This window comes from Bolinopsis microptera, chromosome 12 (assembly GCF_026151205.1).
Source record: "Bolinopsis microptera isolate Bmic1 chromosome 12, MBARI_Bmic_1.0, whole genome shotgun sequence".
Lineage (NCBI taxonomy): Eukaryota > Metazoa > Ctenophora > Tentaculata > Lobata > Bolinopsidae > Bolinopsis > Bolinopsis microptera.
In genome coordinates, this window is record NC_087083.1 from 8,886,710 (window position 1) to 8,900,489 (window position 13,780).

Sequence of the window (13,780 nt, forward strand, 5' to 3'; positions counted from 1 at the left end):
GAAATATGGAAAACAAAATTTTGACATTTTTTTTTGGCAAATATGGTTCCCCACCCCCCCCCCCCCCCCCCCCCCCCCCTTTTTTGTCTTCTTTTCGCATGTGAAAGGTCTTAGTTTGTTTGAGGGACAGACCAGAACTCAGTTAAGCCATATACAGCTAATTTAAGTGCTTAAATATCAATAATACGTAATTCCCCTCTAATTCCCCTCCAATTCCCATGAAATTCCCATGGAGACAATGTCTCCAAAATGTCTCCAAATATGAGGAATCATAATATCGAGTGGTTAGACTTTTGCGACAAAGGGCGCACAAACTTCTCCTAAGAGTAGTCTTTGCAGGTGTGTTCAATATGAAAATAATAGTCCCAATTTTCAGCATATTTGGTAAGTATAAGAACCTAAAACAGTAAAGTAACCATGAATCTTCATCCTCAAGATAGGTTTAAATAAAAAGATGGAGTTTTGCCCACCTTATATTGTCTCACAGGAATTGCACCAATTGTTGAAGACCAATTATAACAAGATTTCATGACCAATTTACCCCAAGCTGCAGTGGTATAAATATAATTTCTAAACAGCTGCTGCAAAGATCCCCACCACTCGAATACTACTGTTCATTAATCATTATGCTACACGGCTAATACATTTACCCTATTCCCCAATAATACTACGGAGAGTGTATACATGTGTATACATGTGTATACATGGTATACATGCTGTGTATACATGTGTATACATGGTATACATGCTGCAACATCTTGAATGTTAAGGTTTCAAATGTTCAACAAAAGGGGAGACCAGAGGGGGGGGGGGCAAAGTTTACTACACAATACACATATGTTAGGCCTTATAACTTCTGTCGCCATAATTTGAAAATTCGAATATTTGAGACCACGCCCATTTAATATTGCTAATATTGTTCTTTGCCAACGTGATGAGTAACCGATTTTAACATGTTGCAATAAGTAGGCGTGAGAAAAGTACATATTACAAGTTTAGAAGATAATACTTGATCATGCCTTAATAACAATATAGGGATGAAACTCAAAAGAAACCCTTGCCTCGGACATACAGACATGTCATAATTTCTCTTGAAAACCAAACATTATACACCTCCAATTACCGGGGTTGTCTCGGAGGGAACGGTAAATAGTGAATAGTTTCCTGGTAAAGATTACACTTGAAATCTCGTATACGAAATGTTTTATTAGCCGGAGCTTTCAAATTACATGTGTAAATCATATTCGGCTGTTGTTGAATTTTTGAGGGAAAGTTACATTTTTGAGGGAAGTTAAGTTTTTAAGGGGAGTTAAGTTCTTAAGGGAATTTAAGCTTTTAAGGGAATGTTGAGTTGTTGAATTTTTAAATTCACAACTACCTAACAGCAGCCATAAATTAGCCTATCAGGACGCTGAAAGTAAAGCATTGGTTGCTGGAATATACCAGGGGTCTAGCTTTATATAAGAGAATGAAAACCTTTAAAAAGTTGGGCAGTTAAATTGACCTATGAAATTACAAATTACAAATTACAACTTACCAAGTCAGCCATCATATAGTCATATGGTACATTGTGAAATATCTAGAGAACTTGCCATTTACCTAAAATCGTAACGCAGTGTTAGTAATTCAAATAACTTGGTGATAATGTTGGTAAAAAGAATTACCAGTACGGTGCAGTGATGGGATTTAGAATTTGGTAAAATTAAATCAAACGAGATACGATTATATATACGAATAAATTCCCCATATTACGTTTTTCAGAGAAAGCGTAACACTTAAAACAGTGTTTTTAGTTTATCTTGCCACATTTGACCATATATAATAACATCTGCCTAATATTTTTAACCAGCTAAGAAAACGTTCATCATTTGAACAGATTAAACGAGAAAAATCAATTAGAAAATAAAATAAAACTACAAATCATAGCCTACTAACCAAAAGCCTAAATTTAATAAATTTAATTAAAATCAAATCTTTAAAAGAAGCAATGAACTTGCATAAGCTTAGGTAACGACAATAGGTACAATCACTTATCACCATGTTATCTAAACAATATTACACCATGTTTTATAACGCAACTAAACTTTAAAAGCCCCAACAAACAAACAAACACTCTCTCCCTTTCTCACCTGACGAAACTAAACAGTAAAAACAGCCAGCCCACTACCAAAACGAACAGAAGCACACATCACCATCAACCAACATCAGCACACCACAGCAATATAACTATATAAACACACCCATCACCCAATAGTAACAGAGATGATTCAACATTGTAAGTAGCATACACTGCAGAGTGCGTGCCGTATATAGGAAGCAGCATGGAGCGCATAATGCAGCGCACCAAGTGCACTAATTCCCGTTTTTATACTACCACCTGGTTAATTTAAATTGGATTGCTACTGTACCTATTTGCTGCCTTTTCCTGGTATGTAGTAGTAATTGGTATACACTAAGAGTGTATCCTAATTAAAATCTTAACTTGTAACAATTGCTCGGCTCGACGTTTTCATTAGGCCAGGTTTAAAATAAGTTTTATAAAAGTGTCACAAGTTTTTCAAAATCCTACGAATAATTTAACCCCATAATCAAAACATAAAAATTGTAACTGTAGAACAGTACATAAAATCATTGACTAAAACCACTAAAACTCCCTACAAAAGTTTCAAGTGTCCAGTAATCATGTCGATATCAGATTTCTTTCCCGGCCCCAGGGCCAATACAGTCCGACTCCCAGCCTCAATCTGGGTACGGCCTGCATCCCGCACTATATACGATAATACACCTTGGTCAGACGCTGTTCTCCCTAGAGCTATTAGTTCTTCTTCCGTTTGTATTTTTACTACAACCTATGGGGAGGAGAAAATTAATTACATTCTTTAGAAAGTTTTACTCTTATTAAATAGTTCAAAACTTTTTAACTAAGTCTCAACCAAGATTTAAATATTTGAGTCTACTTAAAATGGCAATGAAGTTCATTGCAATGACACATTTTCCAAACTTACTTTAGCCTGTCCCTCCATTCTCCACTTTTTAAGAATATCAGGGTTACGTTTAGTTGCTACCTCAACAGAGCCGCAAGCTGCGTGTGCACACTGTGCTGCTACTTTACCTGATTATATACAGATTAGATAATGGGACAGGGACAAAAGGAAATCGAGGCATGTATTATAGTATGGAATCGCGATTTTTCCCATTATTTGCGACAAATTTTATGTATAGTTTAATATACCGCGAAATTTAATTCGCGGTATCGCGATTTTTGGCCAAAATTACCGCGAAATCCTTTTATCCCTGATGGGATGGGGGATGAGGTAAATTGCAACACGTGTGTAAATCACAACATGTGTGCAGTGTGCACCCTCATCTTATAGTGAAAATAATATGTTAATCAATTCAAGTTTGGTGTGTGTGTGGGTCACTGTGGTGGCTTTACTTGGGTAAATTAGTGTATTAGAGAATTACTTTACTTTTGCCATGTGAGTGTCCTAGTGAAATGTAAAGTTATGTTTTTAAAAGTGTAAGGTTGACAAAAATAAATGGTGTGAAGAAGCTGATAAACTACAAACTTCAACTAGTATTATGAAAAATAACGAGAGTTGCACCTTTGCCCATCTTGAGATCCATCCTGACCACAAGTAGCATTTTGTAAGTGTCCCCAGACACAAGGTTATCATCCTCGGTATAGTTCAGGCTTGCTCTCTTTCTCTTCTGGATCCTTGCCTGAACAGTCACTTTGTTAAATCTTTCGGTGGGATACACTTTTAGTGTTAGTGACAATTTGTCTTCAGGGATGAATAATTGAATAACATGTATATTGCTACTGCCACGAAATCGATTTATTATGACTTAACTAATTATAATTTATGTAAGAATAGGCTTTCCAGTAACCAAATAATTTCCGATGGCAGAAACAACACATTTTACCTCAAGTAAAACCCCAATTTACCGCACAGTAAATGTGTTATCTGTGACAAATGTAGCCTAAAAGTCTATGATACCTGGTCAGTGGCGTAACGTTGCCTGTTGACGCCCCCCCCCCCCCCTCCCCTTGCCGAAAAAGCACCCCCTGTTGGCACCCCCTCCTCTTTTGGCACCCCTCCCTAAAATTGGACAAATTAGGTGATTTTAGAGGATACTACTACTACTATGTCGGAACTAAGTCGAATCTACACCAAAAAACCCCTCCATATGTCCCTATCCTGCATCAGGGTTCGCAGTTCCTCTTTAGAGCTTGTCCCAACTTCATTCAGTAACATATACAAGTAGCTTTGTCTTGGTTGGCCTTGCTGTGCTCTACCATGCATAGGTTCCCATAAGACTAAATCACTGACAAGTAGCTCAGGATATCTGATGAAGTCAGTGGCGTAACGTTACTTTGTGCCGCCCCCCTGCTGATCAAAATTTGCCGCCCCTATCTGGAGCCGGCTCGCTTGGCTCGCCGAAATTTTCCCCCGCAAAAAAGTTGGGTACTTTTTTTGGTGCCCCCTACAGCTTTTTGCCGCCCCCTGAAGCAAAAATGGTACCCGACCGGACGCTAAATTCGACAGGGCAGTACACCAATAAGGCGCTTTTCGGTGAAATCAGACCAAATCCAGGAAAAATACCGCCCCCCCCCCCCCCCCCCCCCCCTAAGGTGCCGCCCCCTGGGGGGGGCCAATGACTACCAATGGAGACTTTTGGGGACTAATGGGGACTAAAAATCATGGGGACTAGAGGTCAACTCGTTGACGTAATTCACCATTTGTCCCCATAAGTCCCCAGAATTTTTGACAGTTATTTATGGTTTTCAAGTTAGTTTAATAACGATACGATCGAGATGTTTTGTCCAAGATAAGAGTAGGATAAATCTGACTTAAAAGTAAAATGATAAGCCCGGTTGTAATGTGTTCTACGGGGGGGGGGGGGGAGCTCATGTTATTTTTTGTCCGTTTTTGTCCGTTCAATTTTGTCCGTTTTCAGAAAATAGGGTACCGAACGGACAAAAACGGACAAAAATTGTAACTTTTGATTTAAATTTTCTCCACAATTTGTAACAGGCTATTTGCAGAAATGGGTAGCACGGTTAATGACCATGGTCCTTTCTCAAACTTTTAATCCTCAATTAGGCACAAAGAATAACATAAAAAGGGATGAAAAGGGAATTTTTAAATGAAAAATATCATGTAACAACTTTTCCATATTATTATTTCTGGAGAGTGAAACTCTGTTAAGCCAAAAGATTCTTGAGCACATTTTGAGTCAGACTCAAATACGTTTAAAAACATTTTAGTATAACAATAAATTGTATAAACAATAACACCAACAATAATTATAAATTGAACAAATTATTGAGAGATGAAAGTGAGGAAGAGGGAGAGCAGAGGGGGACTGAGGAGGGGGACTGAGGAGGGGACTGAGGAGGAGGAGGGGGCTGAGGAGGATAAAGAGGACTGATGAGGAGGAGGAAGAGAACGAGGAGGAGAAGAAGAAGGACTCAGGAGGAGAAGGACTGAGGACCTGAGGGCTGAGGAGGAGGAGGAGGAAGACTGAGAAGGAGGAGGACTGAGGAGGAGGAGGACTGAGAAGAAGGAAAACTGAGGAGAACCGAGGATGCGGACTGAATAGGAGGATGAGGAGGAGGAGGAGGATGAGGAGGAAGGAGAACTGAGGAGGGGGAGGAGGAGTAAAACTGAGGAGGACTAAGGAGGAGGAGTACTGAGGAGGACTGAGGAGGAGGACTGAAGAGGGGGACTGAGGAGGAGGAGGAGGACTGAGGAGGATGGCTGATGAGGAATGATGAGGAGAAGGAGGTGGATGAGAAGGATGAGGAGGAATAAGGAGAAGGAGGAGAAGTAGGAGGACTGGTGAAGAGGATTGATGAGGAGGAGGCGGAGGAGGATTGAGGAGGATGACTGATGACTGGTGAGGAATGACGAGGAGGGGAAGGAGGTGAATGAGGAGGATGAGGAGGACTAAGGAGGAGGAGGAGAAGAAGGACTGGTGAAGAGGATTGATGAGGAGGAGGACTGATAAGGAGGAGGAGGAGGACTGAGGAGGAGGACTGAGGAGTAGTAGGAGGATGACTGAGGAGGGGAGGAGGAAAAGGACTGAGGAGAATCAGGATGACCCAGGAGGAGGACCCAGGAGGAGGAGGAGGCAGAGGACTGAGGAGGATGACTGAGGAGGAGGACTGAGGAGGAGAAGGAGGAGGACTGAGAAGGAGGAGGACTGATGAGAACTGAGGAGGAGGAGGAGGAGGACTAAATAGGAGGAGGAGGAGGAGGGGATTGGGGAGGACTGAGGAGGGGGACTGAGGAGGACTGAGGAGGAGGAGAACTAAGGAGAAATATGAGGAGGATGAGGACTGAGGAGGATGGCTGAGGAGGCTGACTGAGAGGGAGGAGGAGGAGTAAAACTGAGGAGGACTGAGGAGAAGGAGGATGAGGACTGAGGAGGACTGAAGGAGGGGAGGCGGAGGAGGACGACTGATGAGGAATGATGAGGAGGGGAAGGATGTGGATGAGGAGGATGAGGAGGACTAAGGAGAAGGAGGAGGAGTGGGAGAAGGAGGACTGGTGAAGAGGATTGAAGGAGGAGGAGGACTGAGGAGGAGGAGGACTGAGGAGTAGTCCAGTAGGAGGAGTACTGAGGAGGGGAGAACGAAGAAGAGGAGGAAGAAGAGGAGGAAGAAGAGGGGAAGGAGGTGGATGAGGAGGATGAGGAGGACTAAGGAGGAGGAGGATAAGAAGGACTGGTGAAGAGGATTGATGAGGAGGAGAACTGATAAGGAGGAGGAGGACTGAGGAGGAGGACTGAGGAGTAGTAGTAGAAGGATGACTGAGGAGGGGAGGAGGAAGAGGACTGAGGAGAATCAGGATGACCCAGGAGGAAGACCCAGGAGGAGGAGGAGGCGGAGGACTGAGGAGGATGACTGAGGAGGAGGACTGAGGAGGAGGAGGAGGAGGAGGAGGACTGAGAAGGAGGAGGATGAGGACTGAGGAGGAGGAGGAGGAGGACTGATGAGGATGGCTGAGAATGACTGAGAGGGAGGAGGAGGAGTAAAACTGAGGAGGACTGAGGAGAAGGAGGATGAGGACTGAGGAGGAAGACTGAAGAGGGGGACTGAGGAGGAGGAGGGGAGGCGGAGGAGGACGACTGATGAGGAATGATGAGGAGGGGAAGGAGGTGGATGAGGAGGATGAGGAGGACTAAGGAGAAGGAGGAGAAGGAGAAGGAGGACTGGTGAGGAAGATTGATGAGGAGGAGGACTGATGAAGAGGAGGAGGAGGACCGTTGAGGAGGAGGACTGTGGAGGAGGACTGAGGAGGAGGAGGACTGAGGAGTAGGAGTAGGAGGAGGACTGAGGAGGGGAGGAGGAAGAAGACTGAGGAGGATCAGGATGACCCAGGAGGAGGATCCAGGAGGAGGACTGAGGAGAACTGAGGAGTAGTCGAGGACTGAATAGGAGGAGGAGGGGGACTGGGGGAGGACTAAGGGGAAGGATGAGGAGGAGGACTGAAGAGGAAGAGAAGGAGGATGAAAAGGAGGAGGACTGAGGAGGAGGGGGAGGAGGAGGAGGAGGAGGAGGACTGAGAAGGAGGAGGATGAGAACTGAGGAGGAGGAGGAGGAGGACTGAGGAGGATGGCTGAGGAGGACGACTGAGGAGGAGGACTGAGAGGGAGGAGGAGGAGGAGGAAGACTGAGGAGGAGAAGGACTGAAGAGGAGAAGGAGGAGGAGGACCCAGGAGGAGGACCCAGGAGGAGGATCCAGGAGGACCGTTCTACCACTGTACAAGTCAGTTCAGATTGAGGTAAATTGAAGTTTAGCTCTCGTGAAGGTAGAAGTAGCCGACTTGCTGAACTCTTGAATCTTTTGACCCATCTTATAATCGAATGAAAAATCATGAATTAACCCTTCGCCTTACCCTCCTAATACACTTCAAGATGTTAGATGATGGGTGAATGAGTATTTATAACAGCCGTTCTGTGAACAGACTTGGGTGATCTTTATTTTAAGCACTGGCAAGTACTCTTTTGTGAATATTTTCATAAATGATCGTCAAAAACAAAAGAAACCAACGCCAATTTCAAATTACTGAGCATATCATTTCAAACAAATCAATACAAAAGTAATAAGAAAAATTGATAATGCGTTTATTTTCCTTGCGCTACAACTCGTGTTACTAGATCAATCTGATAAAATAAGCGTATATATGCAATATGTCTCCTCAATGTTGTCATTGGTAGTCGCCCCCGCCCCCTCCCTTAATTTATCTGAGGTACTCTAACAGCCCTCAAGTAGCTCCCAAGAAGTCAGGAATGTCCAGTGACCATTTATAAATATTCTAGACTTCAGTCTTGAGACGTTTACGATCTGGTCTGGAGAAGCCAGATTTTTTGAAATCTAAATGGGGACTAATGGAGACTTTTGGGGACTAATGGGGACTAAAAATCATGGGGACTCGGGGTAAAATCGTTGACGTAATTCCCCAAGTCCCCAAAAGTAGTCATTGCCCCCCCCCCCCCCCCCCCCCCCCCCCCCGCCCCCTGCTAGAAGGGGTAGCAGGGGCAGTCGTTACGCCACTGGATGAAGTGTCCCACCATTTCGAGGATACAACCATGAAATCTCTAAAAAAGTGTGTTTCTAGAGCAAATGCGCAGTATTGCTAGTACTTCTGGTGAGTTTTTCAAAATTGTCCTACATTCAAACGACGTTTGGGTCCTCCCCCCACACAGCAGGGTCAGCAGGGCCCTTTGTTACGCCGCTGTACCTGGTCTGATGTATTTTTTTAAATATAGAAAGTGGAGACTCCCGTTTCTTCCCCAGAATCAATTGATAAACATTTTAATTATAATTTCATAGCCTTAATAATATTGAAAGCAAGTTTTAAGTTGATGTGACTGAAATTACCTGCAGTTTGGGGAGTAGATACCCAATCAATGCCCCCGTAATTGTCGAAATCAAGATGGTTGGCAAACCTCCAAAGTTCATAATGTGTTTTAGCTGCATGAGGAATTGAATGTTATATTCTATGTACTTAATTCGTTACATTTACAAACAAAGATCAAATCCACTTTAAGGGGGGGATTGAAAACTGAAAACTGTAATAGAAGATGGAACTGCAACAATCTCAAAATCTGACAGGGGGAATTCGAATGATGAACTCAAAATAAAATCGATATGACAAAGAGCATCAAAATTATCTAGTCAACATGACTATAATAGCACATGTCATGACCTTTAAATAATATAATAGGGATAATTTTGTGTACCCAATAGTTAAAGGGTTAAGATTTGATCACTAAACTGCTTCAACTCGTACAGTAACTGATTGACCCTCGTAGGGTATAGGTAAGTGCAGTCTGTGTCAGAATCTGCTTGCCAAATCCCCGCATTGGGGGTGTCTGCATACAATAGTAAGGGTGATGAACAACGGCATAGTGTAGATTATGAATTGACTGAACAAATGGTGAATTTTAAGAGCTGTAGGACAAACATATCTGCAAAACTATTCGTATAAAATGGGCAATTTAAACTGTCTCAAGTATATGTGATGTGTGCAAACACTATGAATTAATCGATGACCTTAAATCTCACTCATGTTTTATGTTTTAGAAAAAGAGCCCGATTGGTGTAAACTGAAGGGCATATAATCTTTGTTGGAGGTAGATTTTGGCTCTGGCGCGTGTGTATTCAGAAAGCAACTATAACTCAACTAACACTGAATTTTATTTTTGAGGTAAACTGTCGCGTATATCCATTACTTTGTAATTATTAAACAAAACGTGCGGTTTAAATTGGGTGTTTTGAAACAACAAAACGAGATACCAATTAAATTAGATTTTTTTTTAAATTATGTTTATAAACAATAAAACTTAAACTTGAAACTATGAACTAATGATTTTTTTATTTTTGTTTGATTGCGCGATTGTAAATAAAACGTAAAATTCCAAATTTGTTTTTAATTTTCTATTTGTACAACTTATTAAAGGTTTGTAACCTACCAGGACGCGCGCCGAGTTGGACTCGTCGACGGTCCTTAAAATATTTGAAACAAATATTTTACGAGTATCACACGTTAATAAAACTTACTAAAATTTGTTTTTTATAAATAAAGCTTTTTATATTTAGCTTAGAGCACTTTTTAGATATTTTTAAATGATTTACTGTATGTCATTTTCATACGTTGTATATGACCCGCCGCGCACGAGTGCGCGGCTCCCCAGCTGTATCGTAGAAACTCTACTCTCTTTACATCATAGTGAAACGACCGTGGGAGTCACGACGTGATATATACAAGTATGTCATACATTTGGAAAATATTGAATATTACTTGTCAACATTTTTTTCAAAATAGCGCGCGCCGCGCTAGTTTCTTTTTGTGAAAAAGTGGTGCAAAATAGTGCGTGAAAATCAGTTTATTTAATTAATTAACAATGTACAAACGAAAAGCAACACCTCACGTCCTCACACTGGCATGTAAAAACATGCTAGTCTAGTATAACACAGGGGGAGCTTAAACCAAGTTTACGATCAAACATTGCATTTGGCATTGCCATTTGTAGATTCAAAAATATCAAAAAATACATTCATCTTGAACCACAGTGCACAGGTCTTCAATATAATTGTTTACATTTCAGTTGATACATGTTTCGTATCCCTTCGGCGGCGCGCGCTTCGCGCGCGAAAAGTGGCATGCAACGTATGTCAACATTTCAGTTAACGTTATATCAAAAAATAATTTAACGTCATCATTACCACTTGATGACGTCATCAAGTTAACCATTTTAAAAACTTGAAATGCCCTTCAAAATGTGATGGCATATTAAAATTAAATAATTGTTTAGGGCCGTATTTACCAACCTTTAGGTCATACTTAAACAGCAGTTTAAGGATGAGGTCGCACTTAAAAAGGAGTTTAAGTGGCAACTCTACAAATGGTATTCACGAAATTCTCTTTTAAGTGTCACCCTTAATTTTTAAGTGTCACACTTAAAATCCCTCAAAATTGGTATTTACCAAATCGAGTCATACTTAAGTTCGTACTTAAACTCACACTTAAAACGACTATTTTTAAGGTACACCTATGTCACCCTTAATCTGCAGACCTCATACTTAAAGTTTAAAATCTGTTACATATGTAACAGTTATATTCTAAAATATATTATAGTTGGTTATGATTAGCGGTTATATTATTATAGCTGTCATATTAGAGCTAAACGTATTGATTTTGACTCATTTACAATTAAGATCTCTACTCATTTAACGGTTAATTATGTACTTGCACCGTGTGAAAAACTATAAAAACACTAGCGTTTCAAGAGTAAAAATAGTGTAAATATTGAAGTGAAAGTAAAATATTCATAATAAAATCAGCTATGTTTTCACCCTCAAGCTCGGAGGGAAGGCCACCTGAAAATGGTAATCGGGATGAGGTTGGCACCAAATTGACTGTAAGGCCCTTCAAAATCTCCATCCACAGTTCATGCCTTTCTGACATCTGTATTCGCTGCGTGGTCAGCATCCCCATTCTCGCTTGATGTATCTCTTCTGCCCGCTCCTGGTACGCCTCTTCTGTTGTTGTCCTCTTACAGTTAAACTTAAGGTGAGATGACGAGGCAGGAAAATTCTTTACCTCGTTCTTCACTCCCAACGAGGGTTTTTTCTTTGAGCTTGCTGAATGTCGCCACAAGAGATCTGCAAAGCCGTTGCGCCACAGAGAGCTGCTGTACCGGGCACAATGGGGAATTGGTTTGTTTCCTGTACTGAGAAAGTAGGGGCTCTACGGCTTGGAGGATGAGAAGAAAACATTCTATCTTGACTCGAAATCGGTAGTAAAAATCTACGTCATCGTATGCCTCCAGTAGGTTAAATCGGTCTCTTAGACAGGCCTGCGCTGAATAACTCTAGATTCTACCCGCTGCCGTTGTAGGTTTAACAAGTCGTCGTAACTCAATACTCATTCATTATTCAAATTTACTAAAGTTTAATCAGGAGCAAACAAATCAGACAAACGGATTTCGATCAGAAACATATTACAGCAACTCGCAAACATTGGTTTACCTCCAGATAGCTTTGTGCTAACAGCTCTCCTGATAATTAGTAAAATTTGTTAATCTTGCTCTCTATTTAATCTCTCAGCAGTCTATTTTCCCCTAATTACCTCCTGATACTCATCATGTTCTTATACAATACATTACAATACATCTAATTCTGCACTTAAAGTGTCAGTTCAGTGATAAAATTTTGGTGAATAACAATTTTTGTTAAAGGTTGACCTCCCACTTAGAGCATAAGTGGGAGGTCAACCTATAAATTAAAGTACGAGCTATTTCCAGTTGGTAAATACGAATTTCGATTAAGGTCCAACTTTTTAAGTGTCACTTTAACGTGATACTTAAAATTCTTCCTTTAAGGTCGTACTTTAAGCAAATTTGGTAAATACGGCATTCTAAAAATTTACCGGAAAGTTTTCCTACCTTGCTCCTTCATAATAAAAATATTCGCTATTGAAGCTAGGAAGTTAGTGCGTTTTCGAAGAATAATTTTATAAAAACGCAAAAGTTGTGAATTAGTATTTTTTGGTGTTGGACCATTTCTTGGGTTGTGGGGCTCAATTTTGCTTTTTTTTGGAGGACTTCGCCGCTTCGACGCGCCGCGCAAACTAGCATTCTTGCTTCGACGATCTCGACGGATTGACATCGTCAATCAAGCTTTTTTTAAGGTCTAAATTGTGTTATAGGCTAGTTTTGAAGTTGAACATCGAAAATTTGCACACGTGGGCACACGCCCAAATTGATTTAAAATTGCTAAAATCACTGAAAATTGTTATTTTCACGATTTTTATCAAATTTAGAGTCCCGTTGTGATACAAGTTCTTTTTGAAATCTTTTAACGGGTGATACTGAATACTCGTAAAATATTTGTCTAGTCCAACTCGGCGCGCGTCCTGGTAGGGTGTAAACCTACAATAAATCTTCTGAAACTTTGCATGCTTATCAAACTATATATAAAATACCACTATGCAAAAATTTACGGTGATTCAGTATTGTATGCGCACACAATGTCCGCTCAAAGTTTACATGTGCGAAAGGTGAGAATTTTGCTCATTCGTGATTTCGAATAAATTCTGCTTTCCCACGATATTTAAATGGCATTATATGTATATGAATTTAATGACAACTTGAATGAGTAAAAAGTGCCATATTCAGCTCAGTCAGTTATAAACAGATATGCCTACCTAAACGCAAGGAAACGTTTTCAAAGGTAAAATTTCGAAATCGTTGAAATTACCTCGTTATTAATTGTTAATGTTAATATGTAATATTAATGAAGTTATGAGTGTACATTTCGGCTTTGTAAATTATCCTGACATTATAATCAAAAAGAGATGATATTTGACCAAAACCCATAATCATGGGTAGAGTGTACCGCTACCAGTGTCTCTCTTTTCCAAACAAAAGGACATGATCTTACAACAATCTTACATCAAACGCCTGATCATATCAACGACAAAGTCACCAAACTTAATCAAGAATCATGGATTACTGATGGTCCCAGACACACTAAACTGACACTTGGACACAAAAATTAAACATCAACATCATCAAAAATCTCAACACTACACTCAGTAACAACAAACAAAATTACAGAACTGCAGTGCACCTCATCACGCAGGGACAAAAGGAAATCGCGGCATGTACGGAATCGCGATTTTCCTCATTATTTGCGACAAATTTTATGTATAGTTTAATGTATAGTCTGTTAAAAATCGCGGTATCCAGTATCGCGATTTT

The 13,780-nt window shown here is 40.6% G+C and overlaps 1 protein-coding gene across 1 annotated transcript; it reads right to left on the reverse strand.

The window, feature by feature from the left end:
• Nucleotides 1-1,867: 1,867 nt before the first annotated feature.
• On the reverse strand, nt 1,868-9,011 carry LOC134824124 (peptidyl-tRNA hydrolase 2, mitochondrial-like). The gene is made up of 4 exons (XM_063835859.1): nt 8,895-9,011; nt 3,606-3,723; nt 3,006-3,112; nt 1,868-2,849 (listed from the first exon to the last, which is right to left on the reverse strand). The coding sequence occupies exons 1-4, from the start codon at nt 8,991-8,993 to the stop codon at nt 2,655-2,657; spliced, it is 519 nt and encodes a 172-aa protein (XP_063691929.1). The 5' UTR covers nt 8,994-9,011; the 3' UTR covers nt 1,868-2,654.
• Between the last annotated feature and the right edge of the window lie 4,769 nt (nt 9,012-13,780).